The sequence below is a fragment of the Centroberyx gerrardi genome, chromosome 19, assembly GCF_048128805.1.
Source record: "Centroberyx gerrardi isolate f3 chromosome 19, fCenGer3.hap1.cur.20231027, whole genome shotgun sequence".
In the NCBI taxonomy this organism is placed as follows: domain Eukaryota; kingdom Metazoa; phylum Chordata; class Actinopteri; order Beryciformes; family Berycidae; genus Centroberyx; species Centroberyx gerrardi.
The window spans coordinates 27,794,461-27,819,787 of record NC_136015.1 but is presented as its reverse complement, the minus strand read 5'-3'; the positions used below and the strand labels follow the sequence as shown (position 1 = coordinate 27,819,787).

General features: G+C 44.3%; 3 protein-coding genes across 3 annotated transcripts in view; 2 read left to right on the top strand and 1 right to left on the bottom strand.

Annotated features, from left to right (window-relative positions):
* Positions 1 to 2,132: 2,132 nt before the first annotated feature.
* Positions 2,133 to 25,327, bottom strand: part of LOC139921418 (uncharacterized) — a 75,090-nt gene continuing 51,895 nt past the window's right edge. The window contains exons 2-3 of the mRNA XM_078290504.1: positions 16,611 to 16,957; positions 2,133 to 2,667 (exon numbers count right to left, since the gene is read on the bottom strand). Coding sequence (XP_078146630.1) covers positions 2,234 to 2,667; positions 16,611 to 16,957 — 781 coding nt within the window. The 3' untranslated portion in view covers positions 2,133 to 2,233. The remainder of the gene's footprint in view (positions 2,668 to 16,610; positions 16,958 to 25,327) is intronic.
* The window catches only part of LOC144542909 (uncharacterized), a 43,812-nt gene continuing 31,170 nt past the window's right edge, over positions 12,686 to 25,327 (top strand). Inside the window, exon 1 of the mRNA XM_078290509.1 lies at positions 12,686 to 12,727. The gene's annotated coding sequence lies outside the window, so the exon portion shown is untranslated. The remainder of the gene's footprint in view (positions 12,728 to 25,327) is intronic.
* Positions 12,734 to 13,438, top strand: LOC139914336 (uncharacterized; the record flags this gene model as incomplete). The annotated part of the gene is made up of 1 exon (XM_071902625.2): positions 12,734 to 13,438. A coding segment is annotated over one exon (705 nt), but the record flags the coding sequence as incomplete, so codon positions are not given.

The window sequence follows — 25,327 nt, the reverse complement described above, 5'->3', positions numbered from 1 at the left end:
GGGCTCTATCTGGACTTATAGAGCATCCGCTACCCTGTACATTTTAATTGTTAGATTTCCCACAGTTCATTGCACCACGGATATGATAATGCAAAAGATGTCAGGTGACATGTAGGCCCGTCCCGTCAGCCGCCTTTATGCAGCCGAACTCGCATATTCACGCTGAGCACTCAAGTCAACATCAGACTGCGTCGAACCGCAGTCCGAACATTTGGATTCCGCACTGCGTGACACCAGACCAGGAGAAGAAAAAGTAAGATGGCCGCCCACCCAGACAACCTCGTGTTTGACCTCCAACCCTCTGGAAGACGAACTGCATCAGTGCTGCACCACCCACCACAACACTTTCTACCTGATGCTGATCACCCCCCCATACCGCATCCCCAAGCATGTTAACACACACACACCAACCTGCACTGACAGGCTGATTGAATGCTGCTAATTTGCACATAGATATTAATAAAAACTGTTCAGAGTTTCTATTGACCTAGTTGTATTTTACAGCCTATTTAGTAACCTAGTTGTACCAATGCTGTTACACTGGAACAACTCTTCAGCCTTGAACGTTTGCTTGCACTGTGTTAATGTTTAGTCTACTGTTTTACTAATCTGCTCTATATATGAGGTCTTGTTACATTTGGTCCTGCACCCAGTATCTCAATCCTGTATTGTGCACCCGTCTCACAAAGCATGTTTAATATAGGGCAGTGATCCTCAACCTTTTTCATATCAAGGACCCTAATTTAGTCCACATTAGGGCCCGGACCCCCATTTGATGAGATTTTGTCTCTCGGCCCCAAATCTGAGAATATTTTTATTGTCAGATATGATTTTGTCCAGAATTCCACGACTGTCTGTGTTGCAGGTAGAGATAACAGAGAAACTATGATCAGAACAGTCTTTCTTCTACATTCTCTAACTGTGTTAACTTGAAAATGATGAAATTAAATAACGCTGAAGTTTAACAATTCATCAGTTTGCTGGGGACCCCCTGGAACCCCCTCAAGGACCCCTGGTGGTCCCCAGACCCCACGTCAGACCACCACTGACATAGGGCATCTGTGCTTAGTGTAGCGAGCTGGAAGGTGACGGTCTAGAAACCTGAGACGGAGCTCCAATCGGAAACTGTTAAGTTTTATTGATCATTATCGTCAAGGGACACAAAATGCTAACAGGCTAACGATAATGTCTGGCCTGTTAGCATTTTGTGACCCTAAATCACAACTTTTTTTTTTTATAGTGGAGCAGTTGTCTAACAGAAACAGAAATATATGTCAATAACAACACCTGTCTGATGTTATATGATATGAAACACAAAATAAATGATCACAGATGGAGTCGGAGGTGACAGAAAGTTGGCTTCTTAACATTGCTGCAATGGTGAGAACCAATCTGTACTGCGGAAGTACGTAAGCCATATTTGTGAAAAAGGTCTATTGTAGGTGCTGTGATTATTTCAGTAAAATAGGATTGTTAGGATGGAAGTGAAAATTGGAAGAAAGACTTCTTGGAGCAGCTGAACAGTCACCAGGTATTTATTTTACAGGAAGTGGATGATCCATGAATTAAACATATTTACAAAGAAGGGAAGAAACAAAATGGGGAAGCAAAAACTAAAAAAATCAAACTTTAAGTTGGCACAAAACTAAACTAAGGCCCTTTGAGCTCGGGCTCTTGCAGTGTTCAGCCTGCGTTCCCGTTCCATCCCAGCAGCAATCTCCAGAGGAGCTCCACCTGCAGCCTCATGAAGCCTTGGAAATGGTTTCCAGTGTGAACACAAAAACTGCCAAAGACATTTAAAGACGCACATATGGTCTTCTTTTCAACTTTTCGTTTTGGCAGCAACTGAGACTGTATAAATAAAGCATTCCATCGCACTCGGAACTCGGAGAAAAGCGACTTCCGACAAGGAAAAGTGCAACAGAACAGTCGATCAAGTCGGAGTTCCCAGTCGGAAATTCGGACAAGATCCATTCCACTCAGAACTATCGACTTCCGACTTCCAATGGAATGCAGCATATACAGTATAAGGCATTCAGGTACAGTAGCAATTTTTAAATACCCTGCTCAGGGTCACTGGTTCCAGACTATAGATCAAAGGTTTATAACCACAGACAGACATGAGGAAACCAGTCAACATGCCTGTACTATGTAAGCAGAGAGCTAGGTATGTTGCCAATTTAATTGTTCTGTTTCTGCTGAACAGTTCAGCTCAACCAGCAGCTCTGCAGCTTCACCTGCTGCTGCTCTCACCAACACACTTATGCTGTCTGACCTGTGAACGCCGTTTAAATCTTCTCCTACAAACACTGCAACTGAATGGTTTCTCTCCTGTGTGGATCATCATGTGGTTCTGTAAATGTGTCTTTTGGCCAAATCCTTTACCACAAACGGAGCAACTAAATGGTTTCTCTGCAGTATGGACACGCATGTGTTTAATCAATGTCCCTTTCCGACCAAAACTTTTGTGACAAACTGTGCAGCTGAAAGGCTTTTCCCCTGTATGACTTCTCATGTGTCCACCCAAGTTTCCACTCTTGACAAATCTTTTACCACAAACTGGGCAACTAAACGGTTTCTCCCCAGTATGACTTCTCATGTGTATAACCAATGTTGCCCTGTGAGTATAACTTTTGTTACAAACTGAGCAGCTGAAAGGCTTTTCCCCTGTATGACTTCTCATGTGTATGACCAACGTTGAATTATCCCTGAATCTTTTGCCACAAATTGAGCAACTTAAGTGTTTCGTCCAAGTACAGGATCTCTTATAACTGACAAGGACTTCATTGTTTTTCAGTGACTCTAAACTTGACTGAGGTTCAGAAAAGTCTGAAGTCTTGTCATCACTAGTTGGGTGTAAATGACTAGCTGGATCTAAGTTCCTGGCTGGTTCTGATACTCCACAGTCCTCTCCATCAGCTTCTGTTTTCATCTGTTCAGTTGAGCTGCTGGCTAGAGGCTCTGCCTCTCTGTTCTCCTCAGTTTGGCTTTGATGAAGCTGTGAGGACTGAGGTTTCTCTTCATCATCTTCACTCTTCACAGGGACAGGAGTGAACGGGAACTCGGTGATATCGGCCTCCTCCGGCCCTTGGAGCTGCTCTCCCTCCTGACTGGTCCAGAGTTCCTCCTGTTCCTCTTTAATGTGTGGGGGCTCTGGGTCCTCCTGGTCCAGACTGGGGCTCCAGTCCTGCTGCTCAGGGGGAACCTCTTCTTCACTGACCAGCAGCTGCTGGACGTCTGGAGGGAAGACTGAAATACACACATACACACATTAAGGAAGAGACTTCATAATGTTAATGAGATCAATGATGCTAACATTGCAGTTGCTCCCAACAGAAATATGATAAAATGTGTATGAGTAATGTGAAAATAACATTTAAATGTCACCAACCTGCTCTGTGTAACCGCACTTCAGGATTTAAAACAGCGTCCAGTAGCTTTCGTTGTCGGTCGTTCTGCTCTTTTGAACGAGAAACTTCCTCCTCGTACTCTGCTATCGTTCTTTCAAACAGCCCAAATATCTCTTCAACAGCCGCAGTTAGTCGCTGCTTCACCGACGCTCTCAGCTTCTGGACTTTAGACATTATACAATAACGCTGCTTACTGAGTCAAAACACAACCTGGTCGATATCAAACGGTCTCTTTAGCTAGCTAGCGTTGTGTTGCTAAGCTCCGTCCCTGTCTGTCTGTTAGCAGCTAGCTAGCTATGCTAACTTAAAAAGCTTTGTAGGCTACCGGGAGAAGAGTCTGAGGTAAAACCTTAAGAAAGAAGAGCGAAGGGCGCGAGCTCCATTCAGATAGAGTTATCCATACACACACAGTCTTCTGCTGCTTCATTAAACATGGAAACTACACTTTAGAAACGAAAACAACAGAAAGTAATCCTCCGCTCACTAAAGTTTACAGACACCGGCCGCCATCCCGCGCGACGTCACAAAACTTCTTCTTCGTGAAGTCTAACTTCCCAGAACACGAGCTTCCAGAAACCTCCTTTCTCCCTTGCCCTTGGTTCAGAGACTGTAAACATCTACTTCTTCTGTTATTACTCCCATGGTAACAAAGCACGCTACTGCCGGCTGGTGTTTCGGTGGAGTACTGCACGATCACCAACGAAGCTGCGTTTCATTTAACCAGCCGTCCTTCACTTCCCCTCAGCACTGTAATACGTAGCACCATACGTAACGCGAGTGGCCACTTGCAGAGCAGGGGGGCGGGGTCAGAGGGGGAGCAGAATATTTTAAATGGAACGCACTTGCCCTTAAGCAGGCCTAATAATTAATAATACGAATAAATAATAAAAAATTACACAGAACAATGATTAATGAAATATTGCAGATGAGTTCATTTCATAAATATGTCTAAATCCTCTAAATATTGTTTGTTTACTTGCATTTATATTTATCACCTGTTCGTGCACCGGAATTGACGGACGATCACAATGCATCCTGGGAAATATGCGCTTGGGAAGTCTGCATCGTTGTTGACTCGCTCCCTCTGCCCTCGAAGGGTCGATCTCAGAAAGTTCACTTGAGTTATCAGAGTGATGGAACGACACTTAAGATGCAGGAGGGGAAGTCAACGAGGGCCGGTTGACACGACTAATGAAACACAAAATGCTTTCACCACCGCCCCCCCCCCCCCCCACACACACACACACACACACCCGGCGTGCCCCCCGGCGTCGTTGCCGGAGAAGTCACGTGAATGAGCGTTTAGGGCTTTCCCAGTGAAAAACCAGCAAGTGCGTGAGGCTCTGATGTGGACTCCCATGTGCGGTCTCTCTGCGAGTCAGCATGTCGGCAGAATTTTCTGAGGAACTTGCCCACAATTCATAGTGTTTGTGACATTAAGGAAGAAACATGCAATGGTGCATCCACTCCTTAAAAAGCCCAACCACAGGCAGGTGGCTCAGTGGTTAATACTGTCGGCTCACAGAAGGTCGTGGGTCCTTCTGTGTGGAGTTTGCATGTTCTCCCCGTGTTTGCGTGGGTTTCCTCCGGGTGCTCCAGTTTCCTCCCACTAGCCAAAGACATGCAGCTCAGGTGAATTGAAGACCCTGAATTTCCCATAGGCATGAGCGTGTTTGTGTGTAGTATGGTAGTCTATATGATGTATTTATCACAATGACCGACAACGCCACCTAGGAGTTTTTAGAGCCCTAGGAGCTCTTACTTTCTCTCTACTTTTTACCGGTTCTATGGGAGGAAAGCAGTGTTCAAGCACCCAAAGGAGGACAACAGCTAAGTTGTTGTCCTCCTTTGGGTAACAATAATTTAAAAAGCAAAGTTATTCACATCGATAAAACAGTTTAAAAGTCAATGGAGTCCCTAAATGTCCATAAGGAATATTCAAGGTCTGAGTTCAGAATCCGTATCCCCAGGTGAGCCACACACAACAGTCCAGAGTTCAGTACAGACAGGATAGGAGGTCTCCCAGGGGCAGCGTGGCTCCGTCGGTCCACTTGGAAATCTGGGGGAAAAACAACTGGTGAGTAACGGCACTTAAAGGGCTCGAACTTCTGCCCTGCTAGTCCATCAGACCCAACCAGGTCAATCCACCTGGTACTGTTCTGGAACCACTGCCACAGCACACCACTTGGGCCTTACCAGGACCGCAGCCGGCACCTCTGTCACGTCCCACCCACACACCCTCAGATCTGCTACTTACAATCTGCCTGGGAGGCTCCAGCCTACCGACCCAGGGTGTGTCAAAGGCCTCATGGGAACAGTGCTGCCCCTCTCCTGGCTGCATATACAATCTAGTAAAATAATGTATATATATATGATGTATAGCATGTATATGATGTAGTATAGGATGTATATGATGTGTCTATATATACTGTATGTAGTGTGTATATATGATGTAGTATGCATATGACATGTATATGATGCTATGTAAAGCCCTTTGAGACATGCTTGTGATAAAGGGTGATATAAATAAACTAGACTAGACTAGACTAGACTTGACCCCACAGTTCCAAACAATTTTCATCCCATCTCCAAACTCCCATTCTCCTCTAAAGTCCTTGAAAAGATTGCACTCTCTCAACTGCTCTCCCACTTTAACCCTAAAAACATCCTGGATGAAGTCCAATCTGGTTTCTGAGCGCTGCATAGCACAGAATCTGCCCTTAAAGTGCTAAATGACATACTGCTGCCATTTTCAGTTCATATATCATCTTGGGTTGGTATGACGGTTGGTTATGAGCCAAGGAAGAACTGATTAACTATGTCCATTGGCCAAAAGGGGGTGTGGTGGTGGGCGTGGCTTATCACCAAAAGGTGCATAACTGCCTTGCGGGGTGTTGACAGACATGGAGGAGGTTTTCTAGTATCACATTTGATCAACAAAATTTTAAAATAAAGGTTGTTTTGAGGTGATGACACACATCAAAGGTCCTGGGCCAGATTCAAACCCAGGATGTCATGGTTACATGGTATGAGCCTTAGACCACTGAGCCACCAGGACACCCTGAATGGGTGTCAAGTCACTGAGTCTGAACTGGTTTTACAGTATCATACATGTTTTGAAGACATGGGGTCCTACAAGGATCCATTTATAGGGCTGGGGACCACCAGGGGTCCTTGAGGAGGTTCCAGGGGGTCTCCAGCAAATTTATGAAGTGTTAAACTTCACTATTATTTAATTTACAAGAAGTTAACACTCAATTAGAGAATGTAGAAGAATGACTGCTTTGATGATAGTTTCTCTGTTATCTCTCTACCTACAATACAGACAGTCATGGACTAAATTAGGGTCCTTGATATGAAAAAGAAATTGAAGAGCTCCAGTCAGGTCTGTGTTCAGGAGAAAGATGTCAGTATGATCACAAGTAAGGATAAGAAGGTTCTTTTTTTAGTGACAGCAGATTCATGCTCACTGAGTGTTTGTAAGGAGGCTCGTCAGCTGCTGTTGGGACCGCAGCACACCAGCTTTGTCTTCACTGCTGCCTTTAAACACACTGGATCCAACTGGGAATTGAGAGGAAGTGGTTGTGGAGTAATGGATACAGATATGAATACATACAGAAATTAATAAATTGGTAAATAAATACTGAAATAAATAACTATGGAAATAATTGGGTAGGGACACACAGTATATTGTTTTACTCGATTTTATTTATTTATCTCTGTGTACATTTATTTATATAAATAATTAGAAATAAATACATTTACTAACATGTATTTATCTTGGCATTTATTTATTTATTTTGGTTATTAAATTCAATGCTGTCTGGAATCGAATCTATTCCCTGTGGAGAAAGCCTTGACGTGATGACGTTTCCTCCCGTCGGACGTAAACGGTAACGTCACTACCGCGCAGCGAAGCTAGCTTTAGCTCTTTAGCTGTGTGGAAAATGTCTAAAGTCCAGAAGCTGAGAGCGTCGGTGAAGCAGCGACTAACTGCGGCTGTTGAAGAGATATTTGGGCTGTTTGAAAGAACGATAGCAGAGTACGAGGAGGAAGTTTCTCGTTCAAAAGAGCAGAACGACCGACAACGAAAGCTACTGGACGCTGTTTTAAATCCTGAAGTGCGGTTACACAGAGCAGGTTGGTGACATTTAAATGTTATTTCCTCATCATTCACACGCGGTTAATGCCATTTCTATCACGATTAAAAGCAAAGCTGGCGTCGCTGTTGTCGTACGTTACGTTATACGTTATGTTTTAATGTAAGTAGAGCTTTTCCTGCTGTCAACTCTCCGATGCGTTAAGCCGCGATGGTTAGCCGCAGTAAGACCGGAAGTGAAGTGAAGCGATTTTGCTTTCAAACTGAAAGCGTAAAATCTGTTACTCCTGGGAAAAGAAATAAGCACAGAATAAGTACAGAATAGAAATAGTATCAAAATATTAAATTAAATCATTATAGTAAACATGGAGGCAAAGTCTACATGTTAAATTGATGTTCTTTGAAAAATGTCCTTTTCACAGTATTAGTCATACAGGCCTGTAGATGACATGTGTCATCTACAGGCCTGTATGACTAACGGGCCTGCCGTTCTCAAACACCAAACTTACACCACATTCGATGCATCACTACCAATATCTAAAACATTCTTGCTCACCTGGCAAGGGCTGGTAAACGACATATAGCATAACATACCTACACAAAAACAATCAACTGATGTCTCTTGTCTTCTCTTGTTTAGAACACAACCTTTGAACAAGTGTTCCTGTTGTGTGTCTTCTGTTCTCTATCGTATCGAGACTATCTCTCCACACAGTTACATATTCCATATGTACTGGGACTGACCCCACTGGGGCAGTTGACAAGGATATCTCTTTAAGACACACCACTATGTGGCCCATGCACGGGTATATTAATATATATTTTTAGGCAATTTTATGCTTTATTAGATAGAGACAGTGTGAGAGATAGACAGGAAGCTATGGGAGAGAGAGAGTGAAGGACATGTAGCAAATGACCGCGGGCCGGATTCGATTAGCTCTAGAGTTGTCACCGTGGTGCCATTTTTACATCAGTGGTGCTTCTCTCCTCAACCGGTCATACGGGTTATACTGCCTTTTGCCACGAGAGGGCAGTCTAAGCGCTATCAAAGTCAGTCACAAGAACGAAAGTGAAACTAGAAATTCTACAATTTGCTCCGAACTCGCATGTGTTAGTAACGTATTTGTAAACAGTAACACTTTTTAATCAGAGATTTTTAACAGCTCAACACTCAGAGAGTTAACGTGAGTGCAGGGCAGATTCTGGCATATTGCCCTTGTTTACCATTGGATTCTACTGGACACTACTGTCACTGTAGGTAAGGACCCAAGCGGCCAAAACAGCAGTCACCCCTCCTTCAAGAAATGTATTATTAGGGCGGCTGCAGCCTTGAAAATTGAACTGCTGTCTGATCAGGGACCTGCCCCCTCCCGCTTTGATGATGAGGCTGGGGGTCGGGCCACGCGCTTCTTCATGCCTCTTTCTGACTTTGAGGAGGTGGTCCAAAAGCAGTTTCAGACACCGTCAGGTGCTGGTTGCTGGTCTGGAGTCTGTAGACGCTTGGCATCAGTACACAGTTGGGAGAGGATAGGCTGTGGGCCATTACCTCCTGTGGACCAGGCTTGGCTTTGGTGGCCTTGGTGTCTCCATCTAAATCAGTCATTGGCAAGAGTAGTTGCCCAAGCAAGAACTACAAAATGATTGATGCCTTGTTGACTAAGATGCATGACGCTATGGCAGTCCAGACCCAGCTGGCTAACACAGGGGCCACATTGGCTCTTTACAAACGCCATCTGACTCAGCAGCTAAAGGAGGAGTGTAGTTCAGAACTGCTAATGGGGTTGCAACAGGTCTCCTCGATTCTCCCTAAGCTAATAAGGGAGCAGGCAGAGGCAGCTGGCAAGGCCATGTCAGGACTTTGGGGAGTTAGGCGCCACCTGTGGCTGTCACAGTCCATGTTGCCGCCAGAGGACCAGGCATGTCTACTGAGGTTGCCTGTAGAGCTGTCTGCCATGTTTGGGCCTGACACTACTGAGATGCTTCAGCAGGCCCAGGAAGCTCGCCGCTGTGCTCGGGAGGTGTCAGGTGCTTTGTGATGGAGCCAGGAATGGAATCCACCCTTCACCACATCAGCCTAAGCAACCACAGCATCCTACCTGGAGTCAGGGGGATCTGAGTGTCCGGTTAGATGCACCACGGCGAGGCAAGTCTAAGCGCGGTAGACGGGGCAGTGGTGGCCAGGGACCACCCCAACCCTCGCCTCAGTTCTGACATGACATCACCCCCAGTCTGCCCCTGCCCTCTGGGGTTTTGTGCGTCATGGGAAGCCCTGGGGGCAGACCCCTGGGTTGTTTCAACAATGACCAAGGGTTATCGGTTACAGTTTATGAGCACCCCTCCAGTGACAAATTTGGCTGTGTTCTTGACCATGGCAGACCTTCAGCACAGAGAGGCTTTGCGCTTGGAGATCTCCACTCTCCTGACAAAGAAGGCCATCAGGGAGGTGGGGCAGGAAAATCAGCAGGCAGGGTTTTATTCCCGATATTTCCTTATCCTGAAGTGGTATGGAACTCTCAGGCAAATTTTAGACTTCAGGGGACTACACAAGTTCCTCAGGCCTCTGAAATGCAAAATGTTAATCGTGCCGAGGGTGAAGCAGGCTGCCCTTGTAGGCGATTGGTTTGCAACTGTCGACCATAAGGATGCCTATCTCCAAATACCAATCTGGGCACAAGAGATTTCTCAGGTTTGCCTTCGATGACAGAACCTTCAAATTCTGTGTTCTCCCTTTCGGCATCTCACTAGCCCCCCGCATCTTGACCAGGTCTGTGGATGCAGTCTCTCCAATCGAGACCCCAATCATCGAGCACCAATCAGCGAGGACTACCTTGACGATTGGTTGACATGTGCTCAGACAGAGGAGCAGTGTCATCGCCATGTATTGGTGTTGTTGGCAAATGTCCAGAGTCTGGGGCTACGCATCAACACAAAAAAGTGCAGGCTGCAGCCCGCACAGACCACCCAGTTTCTATGCATGTGGTTGGATGCCAGGGCTGGGTTGGTGACATTGACACAAGAGACGCAGGAATGCCTCAAAGTCTGTCTCTCTTATTTCCGGCTGGGAACCAAGGTCACTTAGAGGCTTTGTCTATGCCTCTTGGGCCTTATGGCGGCATCAGTACAAGTGGTGCCATTGGCTCTTCTGCACATGCATCCTGTACAGAGGTGTCTCTTGCACCTGTGTGTGGCCCTCAGGTGGTTGAGGATCCCAGCCAACATTTCAAAGGGAAGTATTCTTGGCCCAGTGCTGCGTCGCCAGTTGGTCTCTGTGGATGCACCCAAGGCAAGGGCACCAGCGGAGGCTTGAGTGTCTCCTCAAGCCTCCTCAAGCCTTCAGCCCTTTTTACCGAGCCTGCAGGGCCGTCATGTGTTTGTAAGAACAGACAGAATGATGGCAGCGGCTTATGTCAACAGGCAAGGGGGGCTTGGGCTCCCCATGTTTTTGCATTTCTGTCACTCAGAGCTAGGGTTGTCAAAAATATCGATACTTTGATAAATATTGATACTAAAAATTTTAAACGGTTCCAATATTCATTTGCAACAGTATTGATACCTGCAGCACTTTCTCTTAATGAAAAATCAAACATTTTATTTCTCCGCCTCTACTAGCCACACACACACAGACACACACACACCCTGCACCGCTGCCCACAGCCCCCCCACTAGTAGCAGTCAGCTGGGTTGTTGTTCCCTCAGTCAGCGTGGCGGCTTGACTGAAAAAAAAAAAAAAAATTTAATTATATATATATATGTATAATATATAATATTATAGTATATTAATAACTAACCTATATATCTTAAGTGCTCCCTCCCTAAAGTACTTTGTGTCAAAGATAACATAACTTAAAAAAATATCCCTCATGCCTGCGTGTGCAATGGGAGGTGCACAGATGGGTCCGGTGAGAGAGCGAGCGAGCATGAGAGAGAGACAGAGAGAGAGAGAGAGAGCGCAACAGAGAGAGAGCAAGCGAGAGACAGAGAAAGAGAGAGAGCAATTATAACGTATGCAAGCTAGCCAAACTGTTGGCTAGCTAACTGAACGTTCTCCGTTCTGTCTCTCTCTGGATTTGTTTTCCTTTCTGCTGGTTTCTGCCCGCTCTGCATGTGCCTATTTTGTCACGTGGTGTAACGCAGTGTTGTCATTTGTTGATGCAACTTAAGGAGATATTCGGAGCACTTGGTTTGATGCAACAGATATTCCTAATTTTAATACGATAATCATGCAGCCCTACTACCCAGCCAAATGCTGCCTGCAGATGGTTGCCGTTCATGGCGCTCTTCGCTGTCCTATGGCACTCCACACCATGCATCTCATAACAAATGACGATATTGTCAGTGTGCAGAAAATAAAACCTTGAGCACCGTTTGAAACCAGCCAGTGCCTACAAATGATGGTGTATATCCCTACGCCAACCAACATTCACCACAGTGGTAAATGTTTTTATTCTTTCTCTGTTGATGTGTATGTTTTTTAATAGCTTTCATTTCAAATCTCAATAGTGTTCCAGAAATAAAGGTTGTTGTTGTTATTATTATTATTATTATTATTATTATCATTATTATTATTATCACAGCAGAAAAGGCTTTGGCAAACACCAAAATTCTCCCTATGCAGGAAAAACCTTGTCAATGGTAAAAACGCTGAACATTTAGCTTGAGCTTGAATTAATGTACAGTCACAGTTTTTCCTTAACATCTGTATGTCTGTTTTTCAGTCTTCCCTCCAGACGTCCAGCAGCTGCTGGTCTGTAAAGAAGAGGTTCCCCCTGAGCAGCAGGACTGGAGCCCCAGTCTGGACCAGGAGGACCCAGAGCCCCCACACATTAAAGAGGAACAGGAGGAACTCTGGACCAGTCAGGAGGGAGAGCAGCTTCAAGGGCCGGAGGAGGCCGATATCACCGAGTTCCCGTTCACTCCTGTCCCTGTGAAGAGTGAAGATGATGAAGAGAAACCTCAGTCCTCACAGCTTCATCAAAGCCAAACTGAGGAGAACAGAGAGGCAGAGCCTCTAGCCAGCAGCTCAACTGAACAGATGAAAACAGAAGCTGATGGAGAGGACTGTGGAGTATCAGAACCAGCCAGGAACTTAGATCCAGCTAGTCATTTACAACCAACTAGTGATGGCAAGACTTCAGACTCTTCTGAAACTGAGACTGCAGACAGTGATGATGATTGGAAAGAGACTAGAGAACCTCAGTCAGGTTTAGACTCACTCTTTGTAAGTCATAAGGGATCTCATACCAGGAAGAGGCCGTTTAGTTGTGTGGTTTGTGGTAAAAGATATTGCTTGGAAGAACATCTGAACAGACACATGCTAATTCATACAGAAAAGAAAATGTTTAATTGCAGAGTTTGTGGTAAAGAATTTCATCATAAGAGAAATATTAGGGTACATATGCGAAACCACACAGGAGAGAAACCATATAGTTGCTCATTTTGTGGTAAAGGATTTGGCCAAAAGGCACATTTGCAGACACATATGAGAGTCCACACAGGGGAGAAACCATTTAGTTGCTCACTTTGCAGTAAAGGATTTGGTCTAAAGGCACATTTGCAGACACACATGAGAGGCCATACAGGAGAGAAACCATTTAGTTGCTCGGTCTGCGGAAAAACATTTAGCCAGGTTGGAGCAGTGGGTAGACATATGAGAAGTCATACAGGGGAGAAACCATTTAGTTGCCCAGTCTGTTGTAAAAGTTTTAGTGAAGCAGGAAATCTGAAGCGACACGTGAGACTCCATCATGGGGAGAAACCCTTTAGGTGCTCAGTCTGTGGGAAAAGTTTTGGTGATAAAGGATATTTGAAAGCACACATGGTAAGCCACACAGAAGAGAAACCGTACAGTTGCAGTGTTTGTGGGAGAAGTTTTCGGCAATGTTCACAGGTCAAAAAACATAAGTGTGTTGGTGAGAGCAGCAGCAGGTGAAGCTGCAGAGCTGCTGGTTGAGCTGAACTGTTCAGCAGAAACAGAACAATAAACTAGAGACACATCATGATAGTCCATCATTCAGGAGGAAACCCAAACCCTTCTAGTCAGTGTTGTGGTTCGGGATGCAGCCAGATCTGAATACTGCTCATACACATCTTGTGTTAATGTTGGCTATGTGAGAGAGAGAGTTACTCTTGCTGTTTCAAATCACTTCTCAGGACACACTTCTACAGACTGGCTTTTGTGTAATTTATCTTGTTTTAAATTGTGTGTTCTTACCTTTTGCTTTCTATTACTGTCTGCCTTGTTGCTCTCCATTTTTTTAGTTGTTTCTCTTGTTACAAATGAAGTTTATTATTATCATTATTATTGTTATATCTGAATACTGCTCATATACATCTTGTGTTAATGTAGGCTAATGTAAGAGAGAAGTTGCTGCTCTTCGGCTCAAAGTCAGGTTTAACATTCTCATGTCAGTTTTGTCTTCAGTTACATGTCAATTACTGATAGATTTTTTTAATGTAAATATGTAGCGGCTTGCTTGACAGATAGAAACCAGACTCCTGTTCTGCTCACCAGCTCCACTTCCCCCTCGCTCCATAGTCTTCATCATCATCATCACTCAGTTGTGGAGCCATGTGAGAACAAATATGTGTGAAGTGATGACACTCACTGTCTCTTTGTTACTGCAGAGATCCAGAGACTTTCACACTTTCAGGCTCCGGAGTCGTCTGACACCAGTGGGGGTTAAAAGATGAGAGATTTAGAAAAGTGGAGGCTGTTCTGGATGGTTGGAAGATGTAGGTCATCTGTTCACATGAGAGAAACTGACGGTCTTTCTCCATTTGCATTCTTGTGTCCTGTCCTTCACGACACATTTGACATAATATCTAACGGCCAAAGCACGATTCCAAAACAAAAGAACACGAGCCTGGAGGACAGATAAAAGTTTACTTGTCAGCCAAGGATGCGTTCAATGGGACTTGGCCAACGAAAATGAAGGGGAAGAACCAAGTTTCATTGCAATCTGAAAGGTGCGTTGACAAGGCTGAAGGAGAAATCCTGGGCCTTCGGTCTGTGCCTGAAGTATAATTCATTGTTCATCTTATACTGTATAAACGATAATGCCTTATGTGTTGTATTTTCTTGTGTTGCACTGTTGTGCTTGGTTTCACGCAGACTTGAACATTGGCACAGGAAAATGTGATTTGTCAACAGGAAGAGGTGGGACTCTCACCAAGCTCACCAAAATAAAAGACACACAGTCAGGTGGTTTATTTGAAGTTATATTATTTCTTTTTACAGGCTATATGCAGATTATCTGTTTTTTTATTAGATTTTACATTCACTGGTTGAAATGTAAGTTAGTGTTTGCTAACTTCTTCAGTACTGCTGTTTAAATATGAAGCTGTAGCCGCTGTAGGAATGTGGGCTGTATGGTCTGTTGCTTCAGGATTTACCTCGGTTATCCTGATACTTTCAAACAATTCAGATATTACAATTCTGGATCTACTCCTTCACACTGCAGATCATCACAATGCAAAGACCAGCGGTTGCCATACACCCTCCGTTCAGTTTGAGGAAGACAGCAGAGAACATTGCAGAAGGACATTACAAAATGACTTGACGCAACGCTCCTGTCAACCTGTTGTATTTACTTTTACTACAACCAGTTTTCTTGTCCTTAAGATTTCTTGCTGCATAACCGTGTTACAATTTACATACTTCCTCATTGTGTGCACAGTCTCAGGAATGCTAACATTTGTACGTACCTAAGAGGGTTGTAACTACCAAAGATACTTCCACTGTGTACTACCTCCATTTAGATTGACTTTACTTTCTCATCCACAGTGCTGAACATCTTCATTCCAGTATAAACTGGAGCATACAGTGTTGCTCACAAAGCAGCGTAGACATGTTAGAAAGACGAGTTGATCAATACAGAAGTACCTGCTTGCATGCGGTTTTCTGTTTTCTGCTGTCATCATTGACAGGCAACCAACTTGACTGTCAAATTAAAGTAAAAAAAAATATAGGAAATTTATTTCCTCAAAACCAGCAACTTATCTGGCCTTGTTATAAATGTATAACACACACTTAACTTTTTGATCACATGTATTTTAAAAGAGTAACAATACTTGTGAAAGATCAGCTGAAATCTTTAATGTACTCAGGTGTTTGGTTTTCTTTGATCTATCTGGAGTGATATCTTGGTCTTGGCTGAGTCCTTCTGCTTAGACATTTAGGAATAAAGACTGGCTTGATAACGGAGTGTTTTATCATGTAAAGTACTGACTGAGTTTTGGTTGGTTAGGTTAACTTCAGCTGACAGTCACATCATATATCTCTGTCCATGCCTTTGTTCACCCTAAAGGTATCCTGACCAGGATAGAAGGCTGATGATTGACCAACACAAGGTTCCGTCACTTTTCATGCACACCTGCTCTTCTGAGACATGTGCAGCGGAGCGAACACCAGCATGGTGGCCCAGTGTGAGAGAGCTCCTGACTTTTGTTAAATACCATTTGTTGTGATAAACTTCTTTGTCACCACAACCAGAATAATGTCAAATTAACAAAGACTTGCAAAAAAGTTGAATTCACTGAATGCATTGAGAGTGTCCCCACTGTTATGACTCTAAAGTACTTAAATTAAAAACACACCCTAAAAGACAACACATCATACTTTTAATACTATTTTTCTAAATGTTCAACACATACATCATACCTCAACAATTAGGGGCGAAAATCCATCCCAACAATTCAATCCCAACTGTTAACGGTACAGTACTCAATTTAAATTCAATTTTGCCTCGGGGTGACAAGTTGTGCATCTCGCAATGGTCTGGGGGTGTAATTTGCAATATTGTCCAACATGACTGACAAGTTTGCAAAGGAGTGCGTGTATGTGAGTGGATTTGTACGTGTGTGTGTGTGTGTGTGTGTGTGTGTGTGTTCGTCCATGAACATTTGGCTGGATGGGTGTTGGGAGGCCAGGAAGACTGTGGTGGGTCTGGGAGGCTTGTTGAAGGGGTCGTCGTCCAGAACATGTGAACGGCAGCGAAAACTTTTCCCACATACGCCGCAACTCTATGGTTTCTCTCCCATGTGGTGTATCATGCGTCTCTTCAAATTTATTTTTATACTAACACATTTCCCACACACTGAGCCTGTGTGGAGTGTCATGTGTCTCTTCAAGTCTCCTTTATAACTAAAACTGTTCCCACATACAAAGCAAGTAAATGGCTTCTTCCCTGTATGGACTCTCATGTGTTTCTGCATATTGCTCTTTTTATGAAATGTTTTGCTGTACACTGAGCAAATAAATGGTGTCTCCCCCGTGTGACATCTCATGTGTATCAGCAGCTTGTCCTTGCGGACAAATCCTTTACTACAGACTGAGCAACTAAATGGTTTCTCGCCTGTGTGGACTCTCATATGATCCTTCCACTTTCCTTTATAACTAAAACTTTTACCACAGTCTGAGCAACTAAAGCGTTTCTCCCCAGTATGGGATCTCATATGATGTACATGGACTTCATTGTTTTTCTTTGAGTTTAAACCTGACTGAGGTTCTCTTGTCTCCATCCAATCACCATCACTGTCTTCAGTCTCAGGTTCAGAAGAGTCTGAAGTCTTGCCATCACTAGTTGGGTGTAAATGACTAGCTGGATCTAAGTTCCTGGCTGGTTCTGATACTCCACAGTCCTCTCCATCAGCTTCTGTTTTCATCTGTTCAGTTGAGCTGCTGGCTAGAGGCTCTGCCTCTCTGTTCTCCTCAGTTTGGCTTTGATGAAGCTGTGAGGACTGAGGTTTCTCTTCATCATCTTCACAGGGACAGGAGTGAACGGGAACTCTGTGATATCGGCCTCCTCCGGCCCTTGAAGCTGCTCTCCCTCCTGACTGGATCAGAGTTCCTCCTGTTCCTCTTTAATGTGTGGGGGCTCTGGGTCCTCCTGGTCCAGACTGGGGCTCCAGTCCTGCTGCTCAGGGGGAACCTCTTCTTCACTGATCAGCAGCTGCTGGACGTCTGGAGGGAAGACTGAAATACACACATGCACACATTAAGGAAAACTGTGAGTAAGTTAACCTAAGCTTGTTACCATTACTTCATGTTCTGTCACTCACATCACAGCTTAACCATTCATTGCAAATAGAGACGACAACACAGATGAACACAGTTTGACTTGGTGGTATGGTTCTACTCTCTGGGATGCTCCCTGCTGCAGCAATACAGCATATGGATAATAATACAATTCACATGATACATTGATGAAGATAAAAAAAAACCAGCATTGATGAAGAAGCAAACAGCCTCAGAACTAACCAGCCACCAGAGACACCTTGAAAATCAGCATACTGTCCTTTTGCTTAGTTAGCCTATTGTAACCTTCTATGATGAGCTGAGGCTGATGAGGAGCAGCTCAGCCGATTTTCTTTTACTACCTTGTACTTGACATATACTTAACTTTCCTGGCATTGTCCGCCATTTGCTGCTGTGGCACCTGAATTTCCTCACGGGGATCAATAAAGTGCTGACTCATCTTATCTCAGTAGGTGCAGTAGTCTACTAGGCAGAAGCCTACTGTAACTGCAGCTAATTAATTTACCAACCAATTTTACCAACTTCCGGGGCGCGACTCTGTCCGACGACCCGCGGCTGGTGCTTTTTAGCTCATTGTTTGTTTGTCAAAGTTTCCCCCAATCACCAGAGAAAGACAAATTTCCATTATTGCCTGCACTAATGGACAATAAAGTTTTCTTGAATCTTGAATCTTGAACTCACCTTGACTTCATCACACTCTTTGTCATTGTAAATTGTTGCAGAACTGGAACTCTCTATTGTTACTACAACTTAGTTTACACACCTGTTGGCTACACCCATCTGGTCCAAACGACTTCCCTGCTCCACTGTTCTCTGTGCAGCTTCTCAGACCCAGTGTCTGTAAGATAGCCGTATACTAGTATACTATTAAACTCTCCTCTCCAGCGAACTCCTAAAACAAGATTTCCTCAACAACATAAGATTCAAGGAGCACTGTGAATAATCCTCCGTGGATTCACTTGGAAACAAAAACCCTCCAGAGCAGCTGGAGGAGCATCTTGTAAATAACAGCCGCCGCAGCAGCAGCAGCAGCTACATCCGTCAGTGTGAAGCCTTTAAACACTCGACCAAACCAGCACAGCGTGACTTAGCGTCCTGCCAGAAATTGGTCATTTAATGAGATCAATGATGCTACCTTTGCAGTTAGTTACAAAATTAAATGTGTGTGAGTAATGTGAAATATAATTTAAATGTGTAGCGATACCAGGGAGACATTTGGAGAAAGTCCACAACCTTTCTGTTGCTTTCTTGAATCAACACCAAATGGCCCATCACAACAAGTGGTCATAAAGGTCCAAAGAGTGGAGTCTGCTAGCAGGAGATGTCTCCCCAAAAGCTCTTGGGGATTAACACGGGATACTAACCCGGCGAAGAGGTTTGAAACTCTCTCACACATTCCACAGTTAACAACCTTTATCTTGCAGCCATCAGGAGGAGAAGGACTCAGGAACTCAAGAATACTAATGAACTATACAATCACACGCCCATACTTTTCACACATCTGAATATAGGGAATCACCCTTCTTTCTTCATTTGGAGTACTAGACTGTTCTGATTAATCAAAAGGGACAGTCACCATTGGGTGAGAACGGGAATACACACCGTGTCAATACGAAGGAACAAAAGACGGCTGTTGACACTTTCCAGAGTTTCATCACTACTCCCTCTCTGAAACAGGACAGTCATAAATCTTTCCCCTTTTCACATTCCTTTAAAACCTACTTTCAACTATATTTTCCAAATGTCTTTAATGAATTTATTAAGTAGTATACTAGATGTGTTAACTATAGGCCCATATATATGTTGAAGATGTTTAATCAATAGCCAAGTTACATGCATAGACAATGATGTGTTAAATGATTGAAGTGTATCAGATATTCATCCAGAGACACTCTCCCATGTTCATGGTACTACACTGCCACCTTGTGGTCATTTATAGCAACGACATGTCAGTATAAAATGTCAGTGCGTCCGAATGTATTAAATGATTAAATTGTCTTTTGATATTAATCACGCAGTTAGAAACACAAGTCACATATATGAGTTAACTTGGTGAAGACTTTATAGCCACAGATTTGACCAGGAAGGTTTATTTGATGTCCTTATATTGATGTGCTAGCTATATAAGTTTGAATGTAAGTTCACAGGTTTTTATTATTTCGATCAATTGACAACAGTAATTGGTGGAGATGTAAAATACCGACATATTATTTTAAAATAAATCTTTATTAAGATCACTTAATAATGAATCCCAAAATAAAATAGACTAGAGGAATGATTCCTCTTGCACCCCCCGCACACGCCATTTTACCCGACGCCTGAACTAAAGTAAGCGCGTGACGTCACACGTGTGCGCCAAAAGCTACCAGATAACCAGACGGCTAACCAAAGCGTGTTTTCTTCACAGTTTGTGTGTGAAAATGTCTAAAGTCCAGCAGCTGAGAGCGTCGGTGAAGCAGCGACTAACTGCGGCTGTTGAAGAGATATTTGGGCTGTTTGAAAGAACGATAGCAGAGTACGAAGAAGAGATTGATCGCCAACGCAGGCTGCTGGAAGATGTTCTGAAGCCTGAGATCCAGATCAACAAAGCAGGTTTGTAGAAGGTTTTTCTACATTATACTTACTGCACTGATCTCAGTAAAGTGACAGATCACCGCTTTTACGTTATTTTACAAGCTGCTGCCTTTAAACCAGCTGACTGAACAGGAGGGACAGAGTCCATCTTGTGTTTCTGTTCATTAGCTAACAGCTAACAGTTAGCTTCCCACCACAGCTGGATCAAGCTGGACAGTTAGTCAGATTCATACCGGAGGTTAAGCCATGTGGCTTTCGAAATAAAAGCACGTTTAAATAAATGTATTGGGGTGTACAAAAATGCTCAATTGAGTCATGATAATAAATATTAACTAAAACTACAGCTGTAAAACAGACACTAAAAGGATTATATCGTGCTATCACATCATATACATACCAACCTTGAGAGTCCAGATATTGGGATTTTCCAAACAGGGTCTGGTGGTCAGAAATTTGAACTAATGATGTAACCACAGAAACAACATTTTTGGTGCAATGTATTTTGTTGACCATTTGGAAACAGTTTTAGTATAAGGACAAGATTGTTTGTGTTATTTTTAACAAATGTCATAAATGATCAGATTTTTAATTTCGGTCAAAATATGGGAGAAAATCAGGAGAAATGATTCTGTGTGAAAACACTGAGAGGGGATGAAAATCAGGAGTCTCCTGGGAAGGGTTGGCAAGTAAGTATAGCACATGTTTCCTGATGAAAGAAAGCCTATGGACAGGTGAATCAAAGGCTAAAGGAATCATACTTGACGTGACTTAAACACAGAAAATACGAGGAAACTTAGAATGACTTCTAGCATCAGAAGGAAGGCCAGTTAACCCAAAAGGCTCCTAAAGGCTTTAGAATGGAAGCTTCGGTGGCCATTTGTTGCGATGCTGTCATTTCTGCTGTTTACTTTCTGTTCTGGGACAGATGTTAATTCCACAAAAACTGACTTCATTGCATATATGCACACATTGTACACATATCTTCTTAATATTATTAAATTAAATTATTATTTTCTTTGCCGTTAGATGTTCCACAGCTGCTGGTCAGTGAAGAAGAGGTTCCCCCTGAGCAGCAGGACTGGAGCCCCAGTCTGGACCAGGAGGACCCAGAGCCCCCACACATTAAAGAGGAACAGGAGGAACTCTGGACCAGTCAGGAGGGAGAGCGGCTTCAAGGGCCGGAGGAGGCCGATATCACCGAGTTCCCGTTCACTCCTGTCCCTGTGAAGAGTGAAGATGATGAAGAGAAACCTCAGTCCTCACAGCTTCATCAAAGCCAAACTGAGGAGAACAGAGAGGCAGAGCCTCTAGCCAGCAGCTCAACTGAACAGATGAAAACAGAAGCTGATGGAGAGGACTGTGGAGTATCACAACCAGCCAGGAACTTAGATCCAGCTAGTCATTTACAACCAACTAGTGATGGAAAGACTTCAGACTCTCCTGAACCTGAGACTGAAGACAGTGATGATGATTGGAAGGAGACTAGGGAACCTCAGTCAGGTTTAAACTCACTGAAATCAACAAAGACACAGAGAGTTGAAGGACAAAGTTTGTCTGTCAGCAACAAATTCAGGAGAACAAGTTTTCTGTCAAGAGCGTTGGTCAACCAGCCACTAACTGCGGCTGTTGAAGAGATATTTGGGCTGTTTGAAAGAACGATAGCAGAGTACGAGGAGGAAGTTTCTCGTTCAAAAGAGAATGCTCATCAATACAAACTTCTGGACGCCGTTTTTAAACCTCAGCTAGAGTTATGCAGAGCAGGTTTGTACAATGAACATGCCATTCACACACTATTCTTGCACCATTTATGCAATTTCTATCATTAACACCTAAGCTAGCATCATTATAGCCATTATCGTTGCATATTAAAAACAAGATAGCATCAAGATAGCTAGCACAGGCCTTTTTCACCATGTCAGTAACCTCTTTCTATGTCGGGGCCTCGATGTTAAGATGGATTTTGGGCTTTTCCACAGGTGTAATCCTGGGGCACTCCCCAGGTGGTGTGTCTTTGAGGTGATCTGAATGTGTCTCTTTGATGTATTTCTATCTCCTGCCTTGATGCCTGAAGATGACCAGATCTTTCCCCTTCCAAAGTTGTGGCAACAAACAACAAATTTATATGGATTAGAGATGTTTCCCATCTCTTCCTTCTGATTCTCTCTGCATTCTGTAGTGACTTGCGTCTGGCTCTTAGCGTGTCTCTAAGCTCTTACAGGTCCTTACGTTGCAGCTGGTCCGCCTCCTTGAAGCGCTTCCTGACCCGGGGCTCCTTGCGTAGCCTTTAGATTTCCACTTGCCGTTGGTTTGGTTGTGCACTGCTTCTCTTCCTGTTCCCTTCCTCTGTCCCAAATCTCTCACTGCTTACTGCAATAACCAATTTTGACAGCAATGAGATCTTCTTCTCTGCACCTCCCACCAGTGTAGTTTCCAGGATGATATCAAGGTCCTCATCCAGTTACTGCCGGGCTGCTTTGTTGTTCATCGGTGGTCACTTGATTTTCTGTTTGTTGGGTCCTGCTTTCTCTGGGAGCTCGGAGTTGCTACTCTCCACTGGGGGCAGAGTGTCCTCCTGGGGTGGGGCAGCAGCGGGGAGGTCATCAGCACTGTGGTGCATTTCCTGGCTGGAAACCTCCTGCGCCTCACCAGACACAGTGTCTCTGCGCTGCAGCTGCACCTGCTCCAATTGGCACTTTGCCATTGTTTGGTGGATTCGTAGTCCTCTTCTTACACACCTTCCTGCAGTGACATGTGTTTTTCGATACTCCTCCTGTCAGTGTCGTTTGTACAAGCCTGATCGTAACTGTGTAATCCATCCTGTTGGGCCTTTCATCCTCCCCCCTCTCGGAATGCCCTGGGGGTATGGCTCATTCTGGTTATCTGTAGCTGGTTTGGGTTGTCCTCTCACGAGGACTGTGAATTGGGGTGCTAACCCAACTCAACCAGTGCTAGTCTGTCCTAGCAGCCATCTGTCTCTCCAGCGTCACCATTCTTCTCTTGATTGTCGCCCAGCCTTTCCTGGGTGTCACTGGTTGCCCAGATAAAACAGTACCTGGAATATAATCTGGTGATTGCTAATCCATGGGTGTCATCAGTCATCATCGAGTGTTTCGACTCCTTTTCCTGGAACACTCTCAGGGTGGGGAGTCAGCAGTGATTGGCCACATCACTGCCCATCCGTGGATGGCTTCCACCTTGGTGCTGATCTTTGCTGATATTTTGTTCTTCCCCTGGATGCCTAGTGCTGTAAGCATCCTCCATGTCGACTGTGCAGGAAACCCACCGCAGCCAAATTCAACTGGGTAAACCCAGACTTTCCATCCTTTCTCCCGCACCTTGTCAGCCAAGGTTGTGTATTTGGCTCTCTTGTATTAGTTGGTTTCCATGCACCTCTCCTCCCATGGCACAGTCAGTTCTATCATCACCAGAGCTTCTCCGCCTCAGCCCACAAGACTATGTCTGGGCGGAGGGTGGTACGGACCATGGCAGGGAAGATCAGTTGTTGGTTGAGGTCTACCTGCATTTCCCATGCTTTGGCTTGCTCCAGAATGCCTTCTTTTTTTGGCTGAGGTGTTCTTGACTCTCCCGGTTTGACAAAGGATATATGGTGTCCTTTCCTGGCCGGGATCCTTATCCTCTTCCTCTCCCTCTCCAGGGTGTCAGCCAGTTCTCTCAGCACATTGTCATTCCTCCATCTGTAGCGGCCTTGAGAGAGGTCATAAACAGATCTCACTAGGAACTGTATTCTGAAGGGTTCCATCCTCCACATGTCATTCCATGACAGCTCCCTCTCAGTTGTTTCCCACCTAGTCCAAGCCCCCTGCGCCCCCATCTCCACTGCCCTTGCTCTCCTCTGCTGTTCTTCTACCTTCCTGAATTCCCACTGCACCAGGTGTCTTCTTTCTGGGGTGCTTGCTGACCCCCATCGGACGGTCTTAGTCCCCCCCAGGCCCTGTCTTCCTTGGCAGATGTTACTCATGATGTCACTGTGTAGGAGTCTGCTCTCTGCCTCCTTGACTGCATTGGTAGCTGACCATTTTCTGCCAGTTGTGACGTCAACTCTGATGTTCTTGATTTTAGGGTTAGCTGAGTGCTGTAATGTGACCACCAGTCTGGCCTTCGCCACTTTGAACTCCTCAACCAGAGATAAGGTGGGAGTTGCAGCATGGCTGTTTTGCTGTAAAGGCCAATACTTGAGAAACTGGGGGGTACATCAAGCCATCTCCTGTTGTCATGTTTACCCTTGATCTCCAGGGTAAACATGTTGGTAACCTTGCCTCTCCTTATCACCAGGCTTCTAGACTTCTGGGTTTTGAAGGTCATCCTAGCCCAGCTTGGTGTCTCCTCTAATGTGGTAAGGATCCATCCGGCTTGAACATGTGTGGTGGTAGTGATGGTGAGGTCATCGATGAACCCTCTGTTTGGTGGTTGTCTGATACCAGCATTTGTTGTGGGCCCTCTGTTTACCTCTGCTGCTTTAATGATCCGGTTCATTCCCATCACAAACAAGATCACAGAACTTGTGCAGCCTGTGACTATCTCTCTCTCCAGGGCTAGCCACGAGGTTGTGCTGTTGTTTACAGTGAACCTAAATTTGATGTTACTGTAGTAGCTGCTGATGAGAACTTGTATGTGTGTTGGATGTGGTAACGCTTGAGAGCCTCAAAGATGAGGGAGGAGGTGGGGGGATGTATCCATAAGCATTGACAAAATCAAGCCAAACCACTGTAAGGTAGCCGCTGTTGATCCATATTTTGGATTATCCACCTTAACTAACTAATTAACTGCTTTTGTATGAGATGGTGCTATACAAATACATTTGAATTGAATTGAATTAACTCTGCTAAGTCAATTAGGCATTTGTGGGTGGAGCTTAGAGCAGACAATGAAGGATATATCTGAAGCAGCAATGGGATCTGGCAAAGAAGGACTCACACTGACTGGGAGCACAAAGCTACAACTGTAGGTGTCCTTGAGTGTTGTAGGGTTTTAACCGTTTGTTCACTGGAGCATATGTACCTTTTGTTAGTGGTACGTTCACTGGTATATTGACTTCTTTGCAGGTTGATATGTTGGCTTGCTTGTTTGTAGCATGCTAGCTGACAATGTTTGCTAATAGCATGGTTGTTATAGCTGTTCATTAGTAGCAGGTTTGCTGGGATATTTATTCTTTAGAATGTTGATATGTTGGCTTGCTGACAGAATTCG